This window comes from Oncorhynchus clarkii, chromosome 17 (assembly GCF_045791955.1).
Source record: "Oncorhynchus clarkii lewisi isolate Uvic-CL-2024 chromosome 17, UVic_Ocla_1.0, whole genome shotgun sequence".
Taxonomy (NCBI): Eukaryota; Metazoa; Chordata; class Actinopteri; order Salmoniformes; family Salmonidae; genus Oncorhynchus; species Oncorhynchus clarkii.
In genome coordinates, this window is record NC_092163.1 from 42,937,678 (window position 1) to 42,961,052 (window position 23,375).

At 42.8% G+C, this 23,375-nt stretch overlaps 1 protein-coding gene across 1 annotated transcript in view; it reads right to left on the reverse strand.

The window, feature by feature from the left end:
• The window catches only part of LOC139370881 (receptor-type tyrosine-protein phosphatase gamma-like), a 266,165-nt gene that overhangs the window by 8,631 nt on the left and 234,159 nt on the right, over positions 1–23,375 (reverse strand). Inside the window, exons 14-21 of the mRNA XM_071110735.1 lie at positions 18,128–18,219; positions 10,363–10,454; positions 7,555–7,651; positions 6,566–6,648; positions 4,641–4,775; positions 4,124–4,431; positions 2,456–2,591; positions 28–174 (exon numbers count right to left, since the gene is read on the reverse strand). Coding sequence (XP_070966836.1) covers positions 28–174; positions 2,456–2,591; positions 4,124–4,431; positions 4,641–4,775; positions 6,566–6,648; positions 7,555–7,651; positions 10,363–10,454; positions 18,128–18,219 — 1,090 coding nt within the window. The remainder of the gene's footprint in view (positions 1–27; positions 175–2,455; positions 2,592–4,123; positions 4,432–4,640; positions 4,776–6,565; positions 6,649–7,554; positions 7,652–10,362; positions 10,455–18,127; positions 18,220–23,375) is intronic.

Sequence of the window (23,375 nt, forward strand, 5' to 3'; positions counted from 1 at the left end):
AATTACTATGCTGATATATAGGCTCACTCTGAACTGCTTGTCGAGGCGCGTGCGGCCCCCGAGGCCAGGGGTGAGGATGCTGTTGACGTAACCATGGAGCTGACAAGCGGGTACCTCTGTCTCACTGCCCAGGATGGCCTCCATCAGGGCATCATGGATGAACACGTACTGCTCCTATGATCCAGGGGGAAGGGTAGAGGGAGGAGGAAGATGCACTACATGACCCAAAGTATGTGGACATCTGCTTGTTGAACATCTTATTATAAAATCATGGGCATTAATATTGGGTTGGTCCACCCTTTGCTGCTGTAACAGCATCCACTTTTCTGGGAAGACTTTCCACTAAATGTTGGAACATTGCTGCAGGGACTTGCTTCCCATTCTGCCACAAGAGCATTAGTGAGGTCGGGCACTGATGTTTAGTGATTAGGCCTGGCTCGCAGTTGGCGTTCCATTTCATCCCTAAGGTGTTCGATGGGGTTGAGGTCAGGGCTCTGTGCAGGCCAGTCAAGTTCTTCCACACCGATCTCGACAAACCATTTCTGATTGGACTTTGCTTTGTGCACGGGACATGTCATGCTGAAACAGGAAAGGGCCTTCCTGTTGCCAGAAAGTTGAAAGAACAGAATCGTCTAGAATGTCATTGTATGCTGTAGCATTAAGATTTCTCATCACTGGAGCTAAGGGGACAAGCCTGAACCTTGAAAAACAGCCCCAGACCATTATTCCTCCACCGAACTTTACAGTTGGTACTAGGCATTGTGGCAGGTAGCCTGTGTGGGGCAGGTAGCCTGTGTGCGGCAGCTCGGCCATAGAAACCCATTACATGAAGATCCCGAATAACAGATCTTGTGCTGGCGTTGCTTCCAGAGGCAGTTTGGAACTCGGTAGTGAGTGAGTGAGTGTTGCAACCGAGTACAGACGATATTGACGCGCTAGGCACTTCAGCACTTGGCGGTCCGGTTCTGTGAGCTTGTGTGGCCTACTACTTTGCAGCTGAGCCGTTGTTGCTCCTAGACATTTCCATTTCACAATAACAGCTTTTACAGTTGACCAGGGCAGTTCTGGCAGGACAGAAATTTGACAGTGCCACGTTGAAAGTCACTGAGCTCTTCAGTTAGACCATTCTACTGCCAATGTTTCTCTATGGAGGTTGCATGGCTGTGTGCGCAATTTTATACTTCTGTCATCAATGTGTGTGACTGAAATAGCCAAATCCACTCATTTGAAAGGGTGTCCACATTAGAGGTCGACCGATTAATCAGAATGGCCGATTAATTGGGGCCGATTTCAAATTTTCCTAACAATCGGTAATCGGTATTTTTGGATGCCGATTTGCAGAATGTTTTTTTTTTTATTTTTTTTACACCTTTATTTAACAAGGCAAGTCAGAGAACACATTCTTATTTTCAATGACGGCCCCTGCCTTGTTCAGGGGCAGAACAACAGATTTTTACCTTGTCAGCTCGGGATTAGTTTTTGCAACCTTCCGGTTACTAGTCCAAGTCTAACCACCTGCCTTACATTGCACTCCATGAGGATCCTGCATGGCAGGCTGACTACCTGTTACGCGAGGGCAGCAAGAAGCCAAGGTAAGTTGCTACCTAGCATTAAACTTATCTTATAAAAAACAATCAATCTTAACATAATCACTAGTTAACTACACATGGTTGATGATATTACTAGTTAATCTAGCGTGTCCTGCGTTGCATATAATCGATGCGGTGCCTGTTAATTTCTCATTGAATCACGCCTACTGATGATTTAACAAGTGCATTTGCAAAAAAAGCACTGTCGTTACACCAATGTACCTAACCATAAACATCAATGCCTTTCTTTAAAATCAATACACAAGTATATATTTTTAAACCTGCATATTTAGTTAATATAGGGAAATTGTGTAATTTCTCTTGCGTTCCGTTTAAGGAGTCAGGGTATATGCAGCAGTTTGGGCCGCCTGGCTCATTGCGAACGGTGTGAAGTCCATTTATTCCTAACAAAGGCCATAATTAATTTGTCATAATTATGACATAACATTGAAGGTTGTACAATGTAACAGCAATATTTAGACTTAGGTATGCCAGCAGTTAGATAAAATACGTAAAGGTTCCATATTTCACTGAAAGAATAAACGTTTTGTTTTCGAAATAATAGTTTCTGGATTCGACCATTTTAATGACCAAAGGCTCTTACTTCTGTGTTTTATTATGTTATAATTAAGTCTATTATTTGTTAGACTCTCACACACACACACACACACACACACACACACACACACACACACACACACACACACACACACACACACACACACACACACACACACACACACACACACACACACACACACACACACACACACACACACACGTTACCTCTGACCCTTTGTTAATTAACCTTCCTCACACTCAGCCATCTGCTCCACAACACACACACACACACACACACACGTTACCTCTGTCTGAACCAGGTAGTTGCGTTGTGTGCGGATATGTTTGAGAAAGCCCCAGACGTTGACTGTGCTCTTGTCTTTGATCTGCTGCAGCATGCTGTCGATGACGATGTACGTCCCTGTCCGCCCGACTCCAGCACTACACAACCAAAACATAGTATGTTACCTACTAACTACCACAGGAGACCCATAGAGGGAGTTGTATTACTGTTCTAACCCAAAGCCATGGCTTCAATGAGCAAACTAGTACTCATTGTGTTTCTTATAATTTCTTATGAGGAAGATGATTTTGTGCACTAGGATAGTGGTTTTCTGCAGTAAGCTTGGTCGGAATCCATAGCTGTGCTCAATGCTACCTAATATAATGTTTACATACACTACATTATTCATCTCATATGTATACGTATATACTGTACTCTATATTATCTACTGCATCTTTATGTAATACATGTATCACTAGCCACTTTAACTATGCCACTTTGTTTACATACTCATCTCATATGTATATACTGTACTCAATACCATCTACTGTATCTTGCCTATGCCGCTCTGTACCATCACTCATTCATATATCTTTATGTACATATTCTTTATCCCCTTACACTTGTGTCTATAAGGTAGTAGTTTTGGAATTGTTAGCTAGATTACTTGTTGGTTATAACTTCATTGTCGGAACTAGAAGCACAAGCATTTCGCTACACTCGCATTAACATCTGCTAACCATGTGTATGTGACAAATACAATTTGATTTGACTTGATTTGAATACTCATACTAACCACACTAACCATACTATTTGTGACGTAAATTGAGTATGTAATATGCTTATTGGTCATTGTATGTATTTAGTTAGTATGCCAAAAGTTGTACTACATTTGCCAAAAATCAAGGTATACAAGCAGTGAACACTAGTTCAGTGCTTTTAGGGCCCATAATGCAATTATTTTTACATTGGCCGTGGCTTCACAACATTTTCTGATTTGAAGAAAATGGGGGAAAATATGCAGTCGAAATCCGACGAGAGCGGAAGAAAAATGTAAGTACAAAAAGTAAATATTCATTGCATTACCTAATTATGACAAATATTAAGAAAATGTTGAGCAATGTAATAAAAAAAGTAATGACTTTTCAAATGAGTTATGTTACACGCTATGTTGGCTGACAATTTGTTAGCAACGCTATCCTTACGAACCACATAGCATTTCATTATAGCAGTATGTACCGGTATGTTACATAACGTTAGTTGGCTACTAATACATTGAACTTGCTAGTATATTAACTATATGCTATCTAATTAAGTACCCACGTTTATTCACTTGATTATTCACTTCATTTTTACCTTAGCTAAGTGGTATAGTCATTGTGCGGTCTCAATGGACATTGTTAATGAAGTCGTAAGATGTCTAGCTAGTCATTTGCTATGCTAACTAGCTAGCAAGAAGTTGCATAGCAACAGCATCAACTTCCGGTAGACAGGTGAAGCGTAAGTACACTCAACTGAAAGGATACTGTTTGTTTACAGTATGCTAAAATGAACTAATAGTATATAGTATGTAGTATATACTCATTAAGTATGTAGTATACAGTATGTTAGTATGGGTATTCGAACACAACTCATGTTTAGAGAACTATAAGAACACTTCATTTTTTATTTGTTTTGAGAGCTATTGTACCTGCAGTGGACTAGGACGGGGCCCATGTCAGGTGTGCGTGCTGCAGAGGAGCGCCCTATGAAAGTGAGGACAGGTAGGGTGTACTCTGGCACGCCCATGTCAGGCCATTGGGTGTAGTGATACTGGATCACCAGCCGCTCGTTCTGACGCCCCTTTGGGTTGCCCTTCTGACCCTTTTTGACTTTGGTGTTCCGTATAAGGAATCGTCTCAGTGTGTAGCAGGCATGAACGTTAGTACTCTTCAGAGTGACCACGATGTTGCCATACTCCTCACTGCTCTCTGTGGGCCAGTACTGGTCACATTTCCTCTGTGAAAAAGAGCAGCAATCATCTAATTCCATCTGTGAAAGGCAACAGTACTCATTTTTTTAATTTTTTTTATCTAGAGCAACTTATGGGAGCAATTAGGGTTAAGTGCCTTGCTCAAGGGCACATCAACATTTTTCACCTAGTCTGCTCAAGGATTCTACTGTGAAAAGACAACAGTAACACCTACAGTCAGAGGGAGGCCACCTACCCTTCCTTTCTCTACCAGGTTAGTGATCATGACGATGATACCAGTGTTCTGTTCCCACACCATCCTCCAGAAGTCCTCGAAAGTGGACTTGAGAGGGCCCTGGGCCGCGATGTAGGCCTTGGGACTGTTGTAACCCTGTTGAGAGGTAATGGAGGGGAGGGGGGGGTAACAGTGGTAACAGTGGTACACTCACACAGAGTGCAAGTACACATAGGGTGAGTACTAGACAATAAACAGTTGAAGTCAGAAGTTTACATACACCTTGACCAAATGCATTCAAACTCAGTTTCACAACAGGTTACATTTAATCCTAGTAAAAAAAATCCCTGTTTTAGGTCAGTTAAGATCACTTTATTTTAAGAATGTTAAATGTCAGCATAATAGTAGAGAGAATTATTTATTTCAGCTTTTATTTCTTTCATCTCCTTTCCAGTGGGTCAGTAGTTGACATACATTCAATTTGTATTTGGTAGCATTGCCTTTAAATTGTTTAACTTGGGTCAAACGTTTCAGGTAGCCTTCCACAATCTTCCTATAATAAGTTAGGTGAATTTTGGCCCATTCCTCATGACAGAGTTGGTGTAACTGAGTCAGGGTTGTAGGCCTCCTTGCTCACACACGTTTTTTCAGTTCTACCCACATATTTTCTATAGGATTGAGGTCAGGGCTTTGTGATTGCCACTCCAATACCTTGACTTTGTTGTCCTTAAGCCATTTTGCCACAACTTTGACAGTATGCTTGGGGTCATTGTCCAGTTGGAAGACCCATTTGCAACCAAGCTTCAACTTCCTGACTGATGTCTTGAGATTTTGCTTCAATATATCCACATACTTTTCCTCCCTCATGATGCCATCTATTTTGTGAAGTGCACCAGTCCCTCCTGCAGCAAAGCACCCCCACAACATTATGCTGCCACCCCTGTGCTTCACAGTTGGGATGGTGTTCTTTGGCTTGCAAGCCTCCCCCTTTTTCCTCCAAACATAACGATGGTCGTTAATGCCAAACAGTTGTATTTTTGTTTAATCAGACCAGAGGACAAAAGGACGATCTTTGTCCCCATGTGCAGATGCAAACCATAGTCTGGCTTTTATATGATGGTTTTGGAACAGTGGCTTCGTCCTTGCTGAGCGGCCTTTCAGGTTATGTAAATAAAGGACTCGTCCTACTGTGGATATAGATACTTTTGTACCTGTTTCCTCCAGCATCTTCACAAGGTCCTTTGCTGTTGTTCTGGGATTGATTTGCACTTTTAGCACCAAAGTATGTTAATCTCTAGGAGACAGAACGCGTCTCCTGAGCGGTATGACTGCTGTGTGGTCCCATGGTGTTTATACTTGTGTACTATAGGTTGTACAGATGAACGTGGTACCCTCAGACGTTTGGAAATTGCTCCCAAGGATGAACCAGACTTGTGGAGGTCTACAATTTATTTTCTGAGGACTTGGCAGATTTATTTTGATTTTCCCATGATGTCAAGCAAAGAAGCACTGAGTTCAAGGTAGGCCTTGAAATACATCCACAGGTACACCTCAAATTTACTCAAATGATGTCAATTAGCCTATAAGAAGCTTCTAAAGCCATGACATAATTTTCAGGAATTTTCCAAGCTGTTTAAAGGCCCAGTCAACTTAGTGTATGTAAACTTCTGACCCACTGGAATTGTGATACAGTGAAGTATAAGTGAAATAATCTGTCTGTAAAAAATTGTTGGAAAAATGACTTGTGTCATGCTCAAGTTGATATCATTACCGACTTGCCAAAACTATAGTTTGTTAACAAGACATTTGTGGAGTGGTTGAAAAACAAGTTTTAATGACTCTAAGTGTATGTAAACTTCCAACTTCAACTGTATAACGTCAGAGAGAACATTGAGCATACATAAAGACAGATAAAAGGTACTCAATACATCAATTTGTTGACTTACATCTACATAGTTAGCGTTGATGAAGTCACTGTGTTTGGCATCTTTTCCAGTCAAGGGTCGTAACTTCACCCTACTGTGATCATCTGTCAACATAGAAAAGGAATGTTAGCCTCATTCTGCATTGCCTTGTTAACGTCACATGTTAATATGAGCATGAGGTCTGATATCAACTGACCACCTCGGATTCTCAGCACCTTAGCACTCACAGATATCACAACTGGTGATACCAAACTCCTATTATGATTGCTAAATACAGCTCCTTTTAAACAATTGCACCCCCCCCCCCCTCCCCCCAAAAAAAACATGTAAATATTGGACACAAATTGTGCCTTCCTGTATTATACTCACTCTGTCACACCCTGATCTTTTTCACCTGTTGTTGTGATTGTCTCCACCACCATCCAGGTGTCGCCCATCTTCTCCATTATCCCCTGTGTATTTATACCTGTGTTCTCTGTTTGTCTTTTGCCAGTTTGTCTTGTTTGTCAAATCAACCAGCGTTTTTCATCTCAGCTCCTGCTTCTCCTCAGTCTCTCTTTTTTTCACCCTCCTGGTTTTGACCCTTGCCTGTCCTGACTCTGAGCCCACCTGACCACTCTGTCTGCTCTTGACCCTGAGCTTGCCTGCCTTCCTGTACCTTTGCCCCACCTCTGGATTACCAACCACTACTCTGGTTATCGACCCCTGCCTGCCTTGACCTGTCGTTTGCCTGTCCTGTTGCCATAATAAACATTGTTACTCCGACACAGTCTGCATCTGGGTCTTACCTTCAAACCAGATACACTAATTATGTTTATTCTATTCTACTGTGTCATTTACTTCATGTTCCTATTGTTATCTTGTATTGTTGTTGTTGCATTGTTGAGAAGGAACCTGCAAGTAAGCATTCCATTGGACGATCTATACCATTTGTATCCCGTACATACTAATAAATCTTGAAACTAACAGGCTGTCAGTGTTGTTTTGAGTGTACAACATAGTGGACTTACAGGCCACGATGTTGATGTATCTGTTTTTGTGCTTGTTGTCAGGGTGATTGGAATGTTCTGCTGTGATCTTCAGGTCCACCGTACAACGCTGGACCTCCTAGAGAGAGAAAGAGAGAGAGAGAGCGCAAAGGGGGAGGGAGTTGGGTGAGAAAGGGAGGAGAGTGGTCATAGTTATAGTGGGGTCAGTTATGTGAAGCGATTAAAGAATTACCATATATAAATAAACCCTCTATCTAAAATTATTTGTTTTGTTAGGTTCTTATTTATCGGGAGTAAGTAACTCACAGACACAAGAGGAGCTTTAACCAAGTTTAATTCTTCCCAAAGGATCTGTACAGCTGTAATTCAGACCACCCAACCCTTCTCCCATCACAGGCATATGTGAGACACTCCTCCTTCTCTCCAATCCCTTAAGACACTCCCCCTTCTCTCTAATCCTTACATCTTATGGTTCCACAGGAAAAGGGTAGTACACTTTTATTACTCCCTTCAGGAGATCTGAGCTCACCTCCTGACCTCAACCCTTCCTTCGCCTAGTCCACAGATGTCCATCTGTCTTACCCATAAGCAATCCTTTGATCTCCTCCTGTCCACCCAGCACATTCCACAGCAACTCTGTCTTTCTACAGATCTCACTCCTTAATATACTATGTGTCTGATCCATAATGTCTTTAATATCTCAAAGTTCAAAATCTCAAATCCAACAGTTTCTAAACAGTATTTTTCAGTTCAATGATTTGCTTGAATTGCATTACATACAGTACCAGTCAAAAGTTGGACCCACCTACTTATTCAAGGGTTTTTCTTTATATTCACGATTTTCTACATTTTCGAATAATAGTAAAGACATCAAAACTACGAAATAACACATGGAATAATGTAGTAACCAAAAAAGTGTTAAACAAATCAATATACATTTTATTTTGAGATTCTTCAAAGTAGCCACCCTTTGCCTTGATGACAGCTTTGCACACTCTTGGCATTCTCTCAACCAGCTTCATGAGGAATGCTTTTCCAACAGTATTGAAGGAATTCCTACATATGCTGAGCACTTGTTGGCTGCTTTTCCTGCACTCTGTGGTCCAACTCCTTCTTGGTCAAATAGCCCTTACACAGCCTGGAGGTGTGTTTTGGGTCATTGTCCCGTTGAAAAACAAATGATAGTCCCACTAAGTGCAAACCAAATGGGATGGCGTATCGCTGCAGAATGCTGTGGTAGCAATGCTGGTTAAGAGTGCCTTGAATTCAAAATAAATTGCTGACAGTGTCACCAGCAAAGCACCCCCACATCATCACACCTCCTCTTCCATGCTTCATGGTGGGAACCACACATGCAGAGATTCATTCACCCATTCACCTACTCTGTGTCACGCCGGTTGGAACCAAAAATCTCCAATTTGGACTCATCAGACCAAACGACAGAATTCCACCTGTCTAATTTCCATTGGCCCAAGTAAGTCTCTGCTTATTATTGGTGTCCTTCAGGAGTGGTTTCTTTACAGCAATTTGACCGTGAAGGCCTGATTCACGCAGTCTCCTCTGAACAGTTGTTGTTGAGATGTGTCTGTTACTTGAACTCTGTGAAGCACTTATTTGGGCTGCAATCTGAGGCTGGTAACTCTAATGAACTTATCCTCTGCAGCAGAGGTAACTATGGGTCTTCATTTCATGTGGAGGTCCTCCTGTGAGCCAGTTTCATCATAGTGCTTGATGGTTTTTGCGACTGCACTTGAAGAAACTTTCAAAGTGCTTCACATTTTCCACATTGACTGACTTTTATGTCTTAAGGAATTGATGGACTGCCATTTCTCTTTGCTTATTTGAGCTGTTATTGCCATAATATGGACTTGGTCTTTTAGAAAATAGGGCTATCTTCTGTATACCAGTCCTACCTTGTCACAACACAACTGATTGGCTCAAGTGTATTAAGATTGAAAGAAATTCAACAAATTAACTTCTAAGAAAGCATACCTGTTAATTGAAATGCATTCCAGGTGACTACTTCATGAAGCTAGTTGAGATAATGCTAAGAGTGTGCAAAGCTGTCCTCAAGGCAAAGGGTGGCTACTTTGAAGAATCTCAAATATATTTTGATTTGTTCAACACTTTGTTGGTTACTACATGACTCCATATGTGTTATTTCATAGTGTTTATGTCTTCACTATTATTATACAATGTAGAATACAGTAAAATAAAGAAAAACCCTGGAATGAGTAGGTGTGTCCAAACTTTTGACTGGTACTGTGCATGATAAGTACGTACTGGGTTTTTATTCGAGGTGGGATTTCTACACATATCTGTCACAGCTAGTCCAGCACCATGTGGCTGCATGTGTGATCTCCGTTTGAATGACCTAGTATGAATAATGTATGTTCACCTTCACCCCACTGGATAACCCCAATTTGACAAGGGCCTCTTGGGGGAAGTGTGTTAGCCTTGTGTCTCAACCCAGTCACAGAGACAGTGTGTTCCTGTCCAGTCAACCAGCAACTAGACCCTTTGTTAATTAACCTTCCTCACACTCAGCCATCTGCTCCACAACACACACACACACACACACACACACACACACACACACATACACCTTTCTGCATAAATACATACTGCACATGCCCTGTACACACTTCGTAATGTTCACACAAAAGTAGACAGCAATGTACACCCTTACAGACAACATACACCAGCCATATGACAATAATCAGACACACATTTAGACACACACACACTCCTCTTCATCCGAGAGGCAGCCTGCTTATCACGCCTCAACAATATTAGAAAGGCTGAGAGAGTCTCTGTTGTGTTGCCTACCTCAAACTCCTCAGAGAAGCCGTGCAGGTTGTTGGAGTAGAGCTCCGTGATGTGTTTGATTAACTGCCTGACGGGGATGGCGTCCATGTCATCTGTAGGGAAGACACATCACACTTAGAGAGATGTACGTCGGTGACGTATGTGGGTGACGGTGTGCCTGTGTGTACCTGCATGTGTGTGTGATTGGGAGAAGAGAGAGAAAAGAGAGAAAGAGAAGAGAGAGTGAACGTGTGTTTTAGCATGACTGTGTGATGAGTTTGCAGGATATACAGTGTCTTCGGAAAAGTATTCAGACCCCGTTGACTTTTTCCACATTTTGTCAATTCTATAATTGATTAAATCGTTTTCACCCCGAATCAATCTACACACAATATCCCATAATGCCAAAGCAAAATCAATTTTTTTATACATTTTTGCTAATTACTTAGTACTTTGTTGATGCACCTTTGGCAGTGACTACAGCCTCAAGTCTTCTTGGGTATGAAGCTACAAGCGTGGCACACCTGTATTTGGGGAGTTTCTCCCATTCTTCTCTTCAGATCCTCTCAAGCTTTGTCAGGTTGGATGGGGAGCGCTCCTGCACAGCTATTTTCAGGTCTCTCCAGAGATGTTCGATCGGGTTCAAATCCAGGCCATTCAAGGGCATTCAGAAACTTGTCCCGAAGCCACTCCCACGTTGTCTTGGTTGTGTGCTTAGGGCCGTTGTCCTGTTGGAAAGTGAACCTTCGCACCAGTCTGAGATCCTGAGTGCTCTGGAGCAGGTTTTCGACAAGGATCTCTCTGTACTTTGCTCCGTTCATCTTTCCCTCGATCCTGACTAGTATCCCATGCCCTGCCGCTGAAAAACACCCCCACAGCATGATGCTGCCACCACCATACTTCACCGTAGGGATGGTACCAGGCGTGACGCTTGGCATTCAGGTCAAAGAGCTCAATCTTGGTTTCATCAGACCAGAGAATCTTGTTTCTCATGGTCTGAGAGTCTTTAGGTGCCTCTTGGCAAACTCCATGTGGGCTGTCATGTGCCTTTTACTGAGGAGTGGCTTCCGCCTGGCCACTCTACCATAAAGGCCTGATTTGTGGAGTGCTGCAGAGATGGTTGTCCTTCTGGAAGGTTTTTCCATCTCCACAGAGGAACTCTCGAGCTCTGTCAGAGTGACCATCAGGTTCTTGGTCAACCCCCTGACCAAGGCCCTTCTCCCCGATAAGCTCAGTTTGGACGGGCGGCCAGCTCTAGGAGAGTCTTGGTGGTTTCAAACTTCTTCCATTTAAGAATGATGGAGGGGACTTTCTTGGGGACCTTCAATGCTGCAGATATTTTTTGGTACCCTTCCCCCGATCTGTACCTCGACACAATCCTGTCTTGAAGCTCTACGGACAATTCCTTCAACCTCATGGCTTGTTTATCTCTGACATGCACTGTCAACTGTGGGACCTTTAATAGACAGGTGTGTGCCTTTCCAGATCATGTCCAATCATTTGAATTTACCACAGGTGGACTCCAATCAAGTTGTAGGAACATCAAGGATGATCAATGGAAAAAGGATGCACCTGAGCTCAAATTCAAGTCTCATAGCAAAAGGTCTGAATACTGTTTGTTATATATATTACATTTGCAAAAATTTCTAAAAACCTGTTTTCGCTTTGTCATTATGCGGTATTGTATGTAGATTGCTGAGGATTTTAAAAAAAATTCAATCCATTTTAGAATAAGGCTGTAACGTAAAAAATGTGGAAAAAGTCAAAGGGTCTGTATCTGCCTGTATCTGTCTCTCAGAGGTACAGTACAACGTGCCACTGCTCTCCACTAGTGTGGCACCGCGTGATAAATTAACCAGCAATCTGCCATGTGTTCACTGCCTCTCCCACAGACACTTTCAGAGAACAACATACTGTATATGGGGACAAAGTAGGAGTGCTGATCTAGGATCAGGTCATCCCTGTCCATGAAACTGGTCTTAAATCAGAAAATTCCACACAGCGTCCCACTGAGACTAGTAACAACCCCAGTAGTAATGAAATGATTAGCACGTGCGTCACACATCAGACAATGAAATGTCCCACTGACATCCTTACAGATAAAAAAAAAAAATCATTCTGTGGACACAGCTAGTTTTGTTGTAGTTTATGTTGAGAAGACCACATATTAGCCATTGTCACAAAGAGTGGAGGGAATGACACCACAGCGAGACAAGCGGACAAAGCCATAATTGTCTAATGTGGGTGTTTAGAGGTGGTGGCATCTGTGTCAGATGAGCCACATCAGTCCCAAATTACCCATTAGTGAGGGGATGTGATGGGGATGAGGTGGCCACTGTCACACAGAAAGAGCCATCAGGACAAAGTGTGTGTGTGTGTGTGTTCAGGAAAGAGCAACCAGCTGCTGGGTTTGTCTGCTGGTGCGGGTGTGTGTTATTACATCCATATTACAGCCAATACACAGATGGGACCACTGGCAGGCAGGCATTCCCTGACTCACTTCATTTGTCAACTGTCTTACAATCAATGGAGTTTATTAAAATACTATGGGCCAATTTGGATTTACTAAACCTTTGCAGATGTGCACAAATTTTGCATCTCTTTATTCAGGAGAGAATCTAACAAGAAGGGATATGATGAAAGGGGGAATGACGATGTATGCACGTGCATGCGGGGCAAACACACCAGATCAGCAGCCCCCTCTCCTTCTGCCTCTGTTCTCTTCCTAATTAAACCGCTGTCACATAGCCTTCCAGTGGGGGGATGGATTTAGCATTTCAGAAGCTGTAAAACAATCACTGTTCTATAAAGCCCACTCGTAAACCTCAACACCCACTTAACACTGTTCTCTGAGCTGGTATACAGACTTGACGGTACAGAAAGAAGCAATTTGTCTCCAGAGAGAGCACATGTGAGGGAGAAAGAGAGAGCGCGCGAGAGAGAGAGACGAGAGACAATAAAAGCAGAATGGATGGAGTGAATGCAGACATCAGCTGTGTTCTTTAAGTGAACCATCAGAGCTTGGAAACGGGCTGTCGTGCCTTAGTCCCAGAGAGTCTCTCTGCTCTCTTAAAGGAACGGTATGCACTACGCACGCCACAGCCTTCTTTACCATCTTATTGACTAGCTGCCAGTACACTGGGCTCTGAAGTCTCTCCCAGAGAAGAACACTCTCATATCACCGCTAATAGAGCACTCACAAGCGCCTGTACATGCACTGAGTAGTTGAGTGGCTGAGTGAAGACTTAATCAAGCTAAAACAGAGGTAGATTGGCCCAATCAAAAGTACTGGACTAACACTATGTATCCTATCTTCAAGAACATGAGCAGATACTGACTGACAAAGATCAAGATTTGAGTTGTTTTGCACCTTACTTTGTGGAATAATCTCCAAAACGCTCTAAAAGTGGATGTTTTGGTGCCTCTAGGGATATTCAGACAGCTGATTGATGACATTTTTACTGAAGTTTGTTTTCTTTGATTGTGTTTTGTATGTCTGTTTAGCTTTTGTAATATATGTATATTTTTGCAATTACAAGGGCTCATCTGAAACATAGTCTTTGGTCTCAGAATGACTCCCTGTCAAAATAAAGGTTAAATAAAAAAATTATTTAAAAAACATTGACACTAGTTTTCACTGAACTAGTGAGTCTAAATGATCAAATCCACCATGATGAGACCACATGGGAGCATATCAGAGCTAGTTTTCCAGTCAGATGACTTTGTTCTTCCTCTCCGTTGACTTCCTTACATATGGTTATTGATCATTCAGATGAAATGCTCAGTCTAGTCTACACTTGTCCAGAGGGATCAGAGATGTTAAATCTGAGCAGAGAACAGATATTGAATAACTTGTCTCAACAAGACTTAACCACATGGAACGGCTCAGCTTCAAAGATTCAACAATGTACACGAGACAGATAGAGAGAACAGTGAATCATTTTCAGGAATAATATAGAGAGGGATTGAGAACCAGGATGAACATAGTCTCACAGCATTTAGACTCCTAAATAGTTAGGTGGGACTTGCGAAGCAAAAATAAATGCCTTTCAAACTTTAAAACGTGTAGACTGGTCAGAACCAGTGTGCTTACATAAAAAGTATACAACATATCAGAACATTCATTGTAAGTTATACATTTTTGTGTACTTTTGTCCTCCATCCACTTTCATGGGATTTCCTCAACATTCTAAAGGTCACATTGTGACATCATCACTTCCAACTTTCCACTGTAAATGCAACCATGCAACTTCTGACACAAATCAGCTACTTTGACCACTTTGCCTTTCTCCCCAAAAAATTGACACTTTCCCAACAAGTTAGACAAAACATTCTATGGTATGACATCTTCGTCTCCTTCTCTGCTATTAAAATCAGCATTTTTCCCAACTTTTATCAAATAACTGCTGTTTTGACCACTCCCCCAACAAGTCAGACAAAAACTCAGTGTATGAAATCTCTTCTTCTCTATTTTTCAAATCTGAAAACACATTAAGAGTAGCTTCTACCAATCAATAGATAGAGATGTTTAAGTAACCCATCAACTGTCATTATAGAAGCATTAAGTCATGTCAGAAGCTAGCAAATTAATTTCTTACCAACAACAGCTGCAAATTCAAATAAAACTACATCACATTTTGAAGTGCACTTTCCTTGCTTTGTCCATCAACACTATAATGAATCTAGCAAATAAGTGGTGTGGGTCAGTGTGGAGTATTTATTTAGTTTCATAGCATAAACATTTGTTAGCATGTTTCTCACACGGGCTTTAGCCACGGAGGGAGCAGGCCTGCCAAGGCAAGTTTTACCTAGCAACACGTGCCTCGAAGAGCAAAAAATTCCCATGATTTGTGAATCTGTTTCGGACCGAACAGCTAGCACTAACATTTCTAATGCTTACTCAGTCGGGACGACCTGAAATGATACAGAGAAGATTTCTAATGCTCACTAGCTTCATCCTCCTCCTCAAGATCATGACCGGTGCTCTAAATAACTCAACTGGCTAGTTTGCCTGTCTGCAAATAAAAGGGCGGACTGTACATTAATCCTGCTGCCCTGATTGGATAGAGCGAAGCAGTCTCCGCTCACTTGCTTCATATTTTGCTCGATAACTTCTCATCGCACTTCATTCAGTTTTCACACGCAACAACTGTAGTTTAGACTCTGACCACAACCACATAACTATTGACCACACAACTACTCAACCACCCAACTATTGGCCACAACCACACAACTACTTACCACAACTACACAACTACTGACCCCACAACTACTGACCACAACTCAACTACAGACCACAAATACTGAACCACGCAATTACTGACCACAACCACAAAACTACTGACCACAACCACACACCTACTTACCAAAACTACTGACCACAGCCACAAAACTACACAACTACTGACTACAACTATTGACCACAACTATTGAACCACACAACTACTGAACCAAAACTACTGACCACACCTACTCACCACAACCAGGCTATACTAACTTCCACAACAGAACACAACAACTGACCACAAATATTGACTATAACTACTGACCACAACCACACAACTAGTAAACACAACCACAAAACTACGGACCACAACAGAACACAACTACTGACCACAACTATTGACCACAAATACTGAACCACACAACTACTTACTAAAACTACTGACCAAACCTACTGACCACAACCAGGCTATCCTAACTTTTCATCTACCTAGTTTTTCAACTATAACCAGACACCACCATTACTAATGCTACTAGAAGGTATTTTAAAACCATACATTCTTTAAAACAAGCTAGCAAACAGACCAATGTACTCTTCAGTGACCACTGTTATCCCTAAAGAGTTGATTTATTAGATAGAACTACAGTTAGCTGTCAATAGGTCTACATACAAACCTATTCTACATACTTCTTCAACTACCACAAAAATATGTTTAAAGATCTGCCCTTACTAGATGCATAATCATATTTCTCTCCCCAAATACAAGCATAATAAGTTCTAAATTATTTGATCATCATTCAACTAAAATCAAACTTCATTTATACTGTACGTTTTACAAAAGTATGTTGTGTATCTATTTATCTGAAACCCACAGCATGAATGATTCAGAATTGCTTTGCTTTCCTAAGAGTGTTGTCCACATGATCCTGCTTTTTATTTCCATCTTCTGACAGAAGATGGCTTTGTCCTATGTGTTTCTTCTTTTAGTTTTTACACGCAGGAATTGTAGTTTCGACATTTTTCTGATCCAACTGCCCCACAATCCAAACTAATAAGATTGATAAAGTAGTCTATCAAAGTGAATCAGACCAATTATTTTACTACATTTCATTTTGCCTATATGTAACTGCTTTGCTTTAAATAGTAAAGTAAAACATTTTTTTAAACTACTACCACAAAAATTGTTTTAAATAGTTAAAGCAAGTCCCACCAATTGTACTTCATGTACAATCTACACTGAACAAAAATAGAAACGCAACATGTAAAGTGTTGGTCCAATGTTTCATGATCTGAAATAAAAAATCCTAGAAATGTTCCATACTCACAAAAAGTTTATTTCTCTCAAAGGTTGTGCACAAATGTGTTTACATCACTGTCAGTGAGCATTTATCTTTTGCCAAGATAATCCATCCATCTGACAGGTATGGCATATGAAGAAGCTGATTCAACAGCATGATCATTACACAGGTGCACATTGTGCTGGGGACAATAAAAGGCCACTCTAAAATGTGCAGTTTTGTCACACAACACAATGCTACAGATGTCTCAAGTTTTGAGGGAGTGTTCAATTGGCATGTTGACTGCAGGAATGTCCACCAGAGCTGTTACCAGAGAATTTAATGTTAATTTCTCTACCATAAGCTGCCTCCAACATTGTTTTAGGGAATTTGTCAGTACGTCCAACCAGCCTCACATCTGCAGACCATGTGTATGGTGTCGTGTGGGCGACCAGTTTGCTGATGTTAGCGTTGTGAACAGAGTGTCCCATGGTGGCGGTGGGGTTACGGTATGGGTAGGCATAAACTACGAACAACGAATACACAATAGAATTTTATCGATGGCAAATTGAATGCACAGAAATACCATGACGAGATCCCGAGGCCCATTTTTATAAGGTATCTGTGACCAACAGATGCATATCTGTATTCTCCGTCATGTGAAATCCATAGATTAGGGCTTACATTTTTTATTTCAAACGACTGATTTCCTCATATGAACTACAACTCAGTAAAATCTTTGAAATTGTTGCATGTTGCGTTTTTACTTTTGTTCAGTTTAGTCACCAAATGGTTGTAGGTTCTACAAAAACCTTACATTTTCTACCAGGTAGATACTTCCAGAATAAGGTATGTGTGGAGAGGGTGGGCAATAGTTTGTAAACAACAACACTGCATAAAAGGTTTGATTGAATTTGGCCCTCAGGCTAGAGGGTGTGTTAAGAAAGGGGGTGCATGTTCAGAACTGTGTGCTATGTTAAATGAAACAGAAACTGTAATTTACTGAACGGCCAATTGAAAAATGTTGTGACTATGGTGGCCCCAAGGGCGAATATCGTATGATGTGGTATTTCAAATGGTCACACCAATATTGATCAGGCCACACCTTGCCAAACCCACCAAAATGGAGCAAACATACCTCAAATGCTTTTGAAAAAACGGTGGGCACTGTATTGGGGAAACGTGTAGTACAAAATGTCGCGCAACGTAGCAAAACGCTGACGCGAATTAAACTCACCCAGGGTGTATTCCAGTTGAGGGTGTGTTAGGTTGTGTTATGTCTCACCTGGGATGGGGATGACGGGGATGTTCTCATTGGCCACCACCCTGGGAGAACTACTGTCCTCCACATAGAAGTGAGCTGTCTGGAAAAACCTCCTGTAGACAGACACAGAGGAGAGGAAATAGTTAACCCAACATAAACATTAGTACACCACTGAAGAGAGGAACATGATGCCGAGTACCATCAGTACCACATCGAAAGAGGCCACATGTATCAGCACAGCTAAATATCCTCATCCTTCGCAATTTAACATTCATTTGCACCAAACATTTTGTGTCCAAACAAAAAATGACCATGTGATTTTGATTTCCAACTTCACAAACATAACTTTATTAAATTGTTGCATATACTAATAGTAATTGCAGCACTCTTTTTGGTGCCTTGTCTGCAGCATGGTGGCCAGGTGTACTTATTAGAGGGCATGTCGCTAATTGCCATGTCCTATTATCTTTAAATGGGGTGGGAGTTGGGTGATACCACCTCTGTCCAGCAGAGGGGAAATGGATCGTTGTAACCTGTTTTGACCACTGTGAGCTAGCTAACACAAAACAGCCTAGAGAGAGTTGACACCCCATCCATGACAGGTTAAAACAGCAGAGTGGTGAAGTGCAATTCCATGGTAACAGAGTGACACGGACTTATATTTTTTTACTTTAAAATGTATGTCAAACAAAAACCAATCATTGTGGGCCTCCCGAGTGGCACAGCGGACTGAGGCACTGCATCACAGTGTTTGAGGTGTCACTACAGATCCGGGTTTGATGCCAGTCTTGTCACAGCCGACCGTGACTGCGGCGGCGCACAATTGGCCCAGCATCATCCGGGTTAGGGGAGGATTTGGCCGGCCGGGATTTCCTTGTTAATTTCCGCTCTAGCGACTCCTTGTAGCGGGCCAGTTGCCTGCAAGCTGACTTTGGTTGCCAGCTGGACGGTGTTTTGTCCGACAGATTGGTGAGGCTGGCTTCCGGGTTAAGCGAACAATGAGTCAAGAAGCAGTGCGGCTTGGCATGGTTGTGTTTCGGAGGACGCATGGCTCTCGACCTTCGTAGCTCCCGAGTCTTGTCAGTTACAGTCCCATCGCTGCAACTCCTGTACAGACTCGGGAGGTTGAGCGAAGGTTGAGCGCCGTGCATCCTCCGAAACACGACCCAGCCAAGTCACAATGCTTCTTGACACAATGCCTGCTTTACCCAGAAGCCAGTCGCAAACCTGGCGACCATGTCAGCATGCATGCGCCCTGCCCGCCACAGGAGTCGCTAGAGCGTGATGGGACAAGGACATCCCGGCCGACCAAACCCTCCCCTAACCCGGACTTCTCCCACATGTGGACCTCTGACATTATTTATAAAAAGCAATCTATTAATATGGTTTTTGAACATTATAGTTTGTTTACAAACACAATAGCTGTATTTTTTATTTATGGTTGACCCAGCTTGTTGGCCATTAGCCAATCTACATTTCTCAACAAGTTCAAAGCATGTGAATACTGATATTTCCGACTTCACAACTGGTAATTACCATCTTCCCACTTGGTTATAATGGCCATACCATTATGGCTTCAGTTAACCCTTCATTTGAGTTGCATACTCTGTTCTGCTTTGTAGATCTGTTTATACATTTAAGTTTTATTTTTATTTATTTACAGACCTTATAGTTCTCTTTTTGTGCAATATGGTTTTAGATTTATCTTACTTTGTAAACCACATCAGGTTTAGGAAAATAAACCGCCTAATAATTGCATTGCACCCAACTCAGATGTCTCTCGTTGACTGCTTGGTTCGTCCCTTACACAGTTCTCATTGTAATTATATAATTACAACCTGTTTTTACCCCTGTGAGTTATCTAACACAAAACAGCACAGAGAGAGTTAACACTCCGTCAATGACAGGTTAAAACATCTTCATTCAGCTCCCGAGTGGCGCAGTGGTCTAAGGCACTCAAGCATTGCAGTGCTTGAGGCGTCACTACAGCCCCAGGTTCGATCCCAGGCTGTGTAACAGCCAGATGTGACCGGGAGACCCATGAGGCGGTGCACAATTGGCCCAGCGTCGTCCGTGTTAGGGGAGGGTTTGGCCTGGCCGGGATTTCCTTGTCCCATCGTGCTCTAGCGACTCCTTGTGGTGGGCTGAGCGCCTGCAAGCTGACCCATCATTGCAAAGTTAAATCAAACCATACAAAGTTAATCAAACTATGGACAGTGACCACTTTTAACAATGTCCACTTAACATTTTACAAAAACACATGCACGGTGTAATTATATTCAGGGCAGTTCCATGAGAACAGAGTGACGCTGAGACTCCGATTTTTTATGTGAAGCAAAAACCAATGTTTGAAAAGTTAAACACACCAAGGACTACTTTTGAACAATTTCCATGGACATTTTTACAAAACACATTTACTTGAAGAACAGTGCAGATGCAAAGTTTGGTAAAAGAATGACGGTTTGTGCTGTTTGTGCCTTCAGTCTGTTACCAAACTTAGCATCTGCACTGTTCTTCAAGTAAATGTGTTTTGTAAAAATGTGGAACTGCCCTGAATATAATTACACCGACAGAGCTGGCAGATAAACTACACCTGAAAGCCCCAGAGTGGTTAGAACCAGCCCTAAATACAAACCTGCTGATGTCACACAATTATGACTCAGTAGATGACAACCACCAGACACAACAACACCCTGCTATTACAGGGGGAAAAGTACACACGCACGCAAACTACCTCCTGTAAAGACACACAGTGAGCTGACCATTAGGAACAGGTAAGCAACAACGCTGACCCCGGGACAAACACCATGCTACATTTAGCCCTGGCCCCTGAGTCACACTGCCGGACGACAGGCAAGGCACAGCAGAGACTAAATACAGCAGGACTATATACAGCCCTGGCAGCCTCTCTGCCTCCAACATGTACACACAAGCACGATCCCTCAATGACTAGCCAGTCGCTAGCCTTGAGAAGTTGTTCTAAAGTATTTCTCTGAAGCTTGTATTTTGTCCGTTTTTTCAAATGTCACCCAACATATTCTGTCTAGCAGCTTGAGAGAGAGGGGAAGACAGACAGCAAGGAGAAAAGGAGTGCTGCAGTAGTAGTAGGAGTCCCTCTCTAACCTCACAGAGCCTTCACCTGCACTCACACAGAATCAAGTCAATTCCTCCTACCAGTTTGTTTACTGACGTTCCCCTACCAGTTTGTCTACTGACATTCCCCTACCAGTTTGTCTACTGACATTCCCCTACCAGTTTGTCTACTGACGTTCCCCTACCAGTTTGTCTACTGACGTTCCCCTACCTACCGGTACTTGATGCAGAGGAGAGAGCAGATGCTGGTCATTCTGGTCGAGAGAGAGGAGGAAAAGAAAACAGGAGTGTGGCCTAATGGCATTTGCAGAAGGAGAGAGGAAGGGAGCGAGGAAGAGAGAGAGGGAGAGAAAGTGAGAGTGAGTGAGTGAGTGGGAGAGAAAGACAGAGAGAGAGTTGAATTGAGAGGGAAAGAAAGAGAGAAAGAGAGAGAGACTGAATAAATGAGGGGAGGGTCTCCCCTAGCTTGCGTCATACCCTTGTCCCCTTCAATCCCTGCCCCCCTGGCCAATTACTCCCTGAGGGGGAATGTGTGGTGTGGCGAGCTAACTAACCAGCCTCTCAATACCACCTCGCCTTACACCGGGGGAGGGGGGAACCCCACCAGAGAGATAGAAAGGGGGATGGATGGAACGAGGGAGGGAGGGATAGAACTAGAAGACTGTCTCACTGGACTCTCAACGCTTCCCATACTTGAGGAAGAGGGCCCCCATTCAAAAATACATAGAGTAGGATGGAAGGAAGTCATGGTAGAAGGATGAGTCCTTTTCATTGGACTAAATTATCCGCCAGTCCAAACAGCCTGGTCCACCTCTTTCCCTAGCAACCCCTGACTCTGAGTGGTTACTGAGAATCACTCTCCCCTCCCGGAGTTAAATATAGATGTATTGTTTACCCCGTTAAACCTCTGTGAAACATCTGTGAGATCCCTCCAACTATGACCATATCCTCCAGCCAAACAGATGGAGCCCTCCCCTTTAATAGCAAATACTGTCTTTTGACACACAACTTAGATCACAAAGACGAATACGAACATCAAATCGAGTGTTGAGGTGAAATAAATGTCATCTAATCAGTGATCACATCATATTCGCTGTAGTAAAAAGAGATATAAAGTGATGCTGAGCTAATGACGACCATGTAGGCATTTCGCCAATTATGAATAGCTATAGTGTTCTGAAAAATCTATTTCAATCTCCTCCATTGCATGGTCTCCTTCCCTTCTGACCGAGCAGGGATGGGGGAGTGAAAGGGATGAGAGGAGAGGAAGGAGAGAGTGAACGGGTCGAGCTGGTCTTTCATCAGATCCTGTTCCCTCAGGGGAGAAAGCCATTGTCTGGGAGGTGTCAGCTCTCGTCACCACCACAGCCCACAGAAGGAGACAGACAGACTTTCACTGTCACATCCCACACACTCCCCCTGCTACTCTCCCTCTCCCATCACATACCACCCCGGCACTCATTCACTAGATCTATCACTCACTCACAGATGTATTAATTACTATTCCATGGAGCTGATCATCCTCTATTTTCCTCATTCCAACATTCACATCATTGTCTCGCTCTCTCACGCACTCTCACAATGGCATCACCAGTACCAGTGAGAGGGAGCCATAGTTACACATTGAACTCAGAAAGCACATCAACCTTACATTTCCATCGTTAAAAAAAATCATAAAATCCGGCCAAGCTTTTGCTCCTATGAAACAGCTCAAGGCAGAGCGGGTGTATAAATAAATCAAGCATAATACACGGAGCTCAAGTAATGAATCATTGTGCTGTATAGTGTATTAGGCTGCAGTAGGCAGCACGTGTAGCCAGTCGTTAGCCTGTCCTGTGTAATTACTGGGGTTGAGAAAGAAAGTGGTGTGTGTGTGTGTGCATGTGGTTGGCATCACACTGCAGATGAACATACAGCTGGGCCCCCTCCCGGCACCATGGCCCCTGTGGGCTGGCCCCCCTGCAGAGATGAGCGTGATAGGGAAGGGGGAGGAGAGAGGTATGAGGAATGGAGGGAGGAGAAAGGGAGGATGAGAGGGAGGGCTGCCAAAAAAAAGCAGTCGTCCTCCACCAAGTAGGTTCCCGGTGGCCAGAAGCGTGCGGATGCGCACGCGCCCAGGAAAGTAGATGTCCCCGGTGCGCAAGAGGACAGGTCACCCCACTCCGAACAGGAGTGC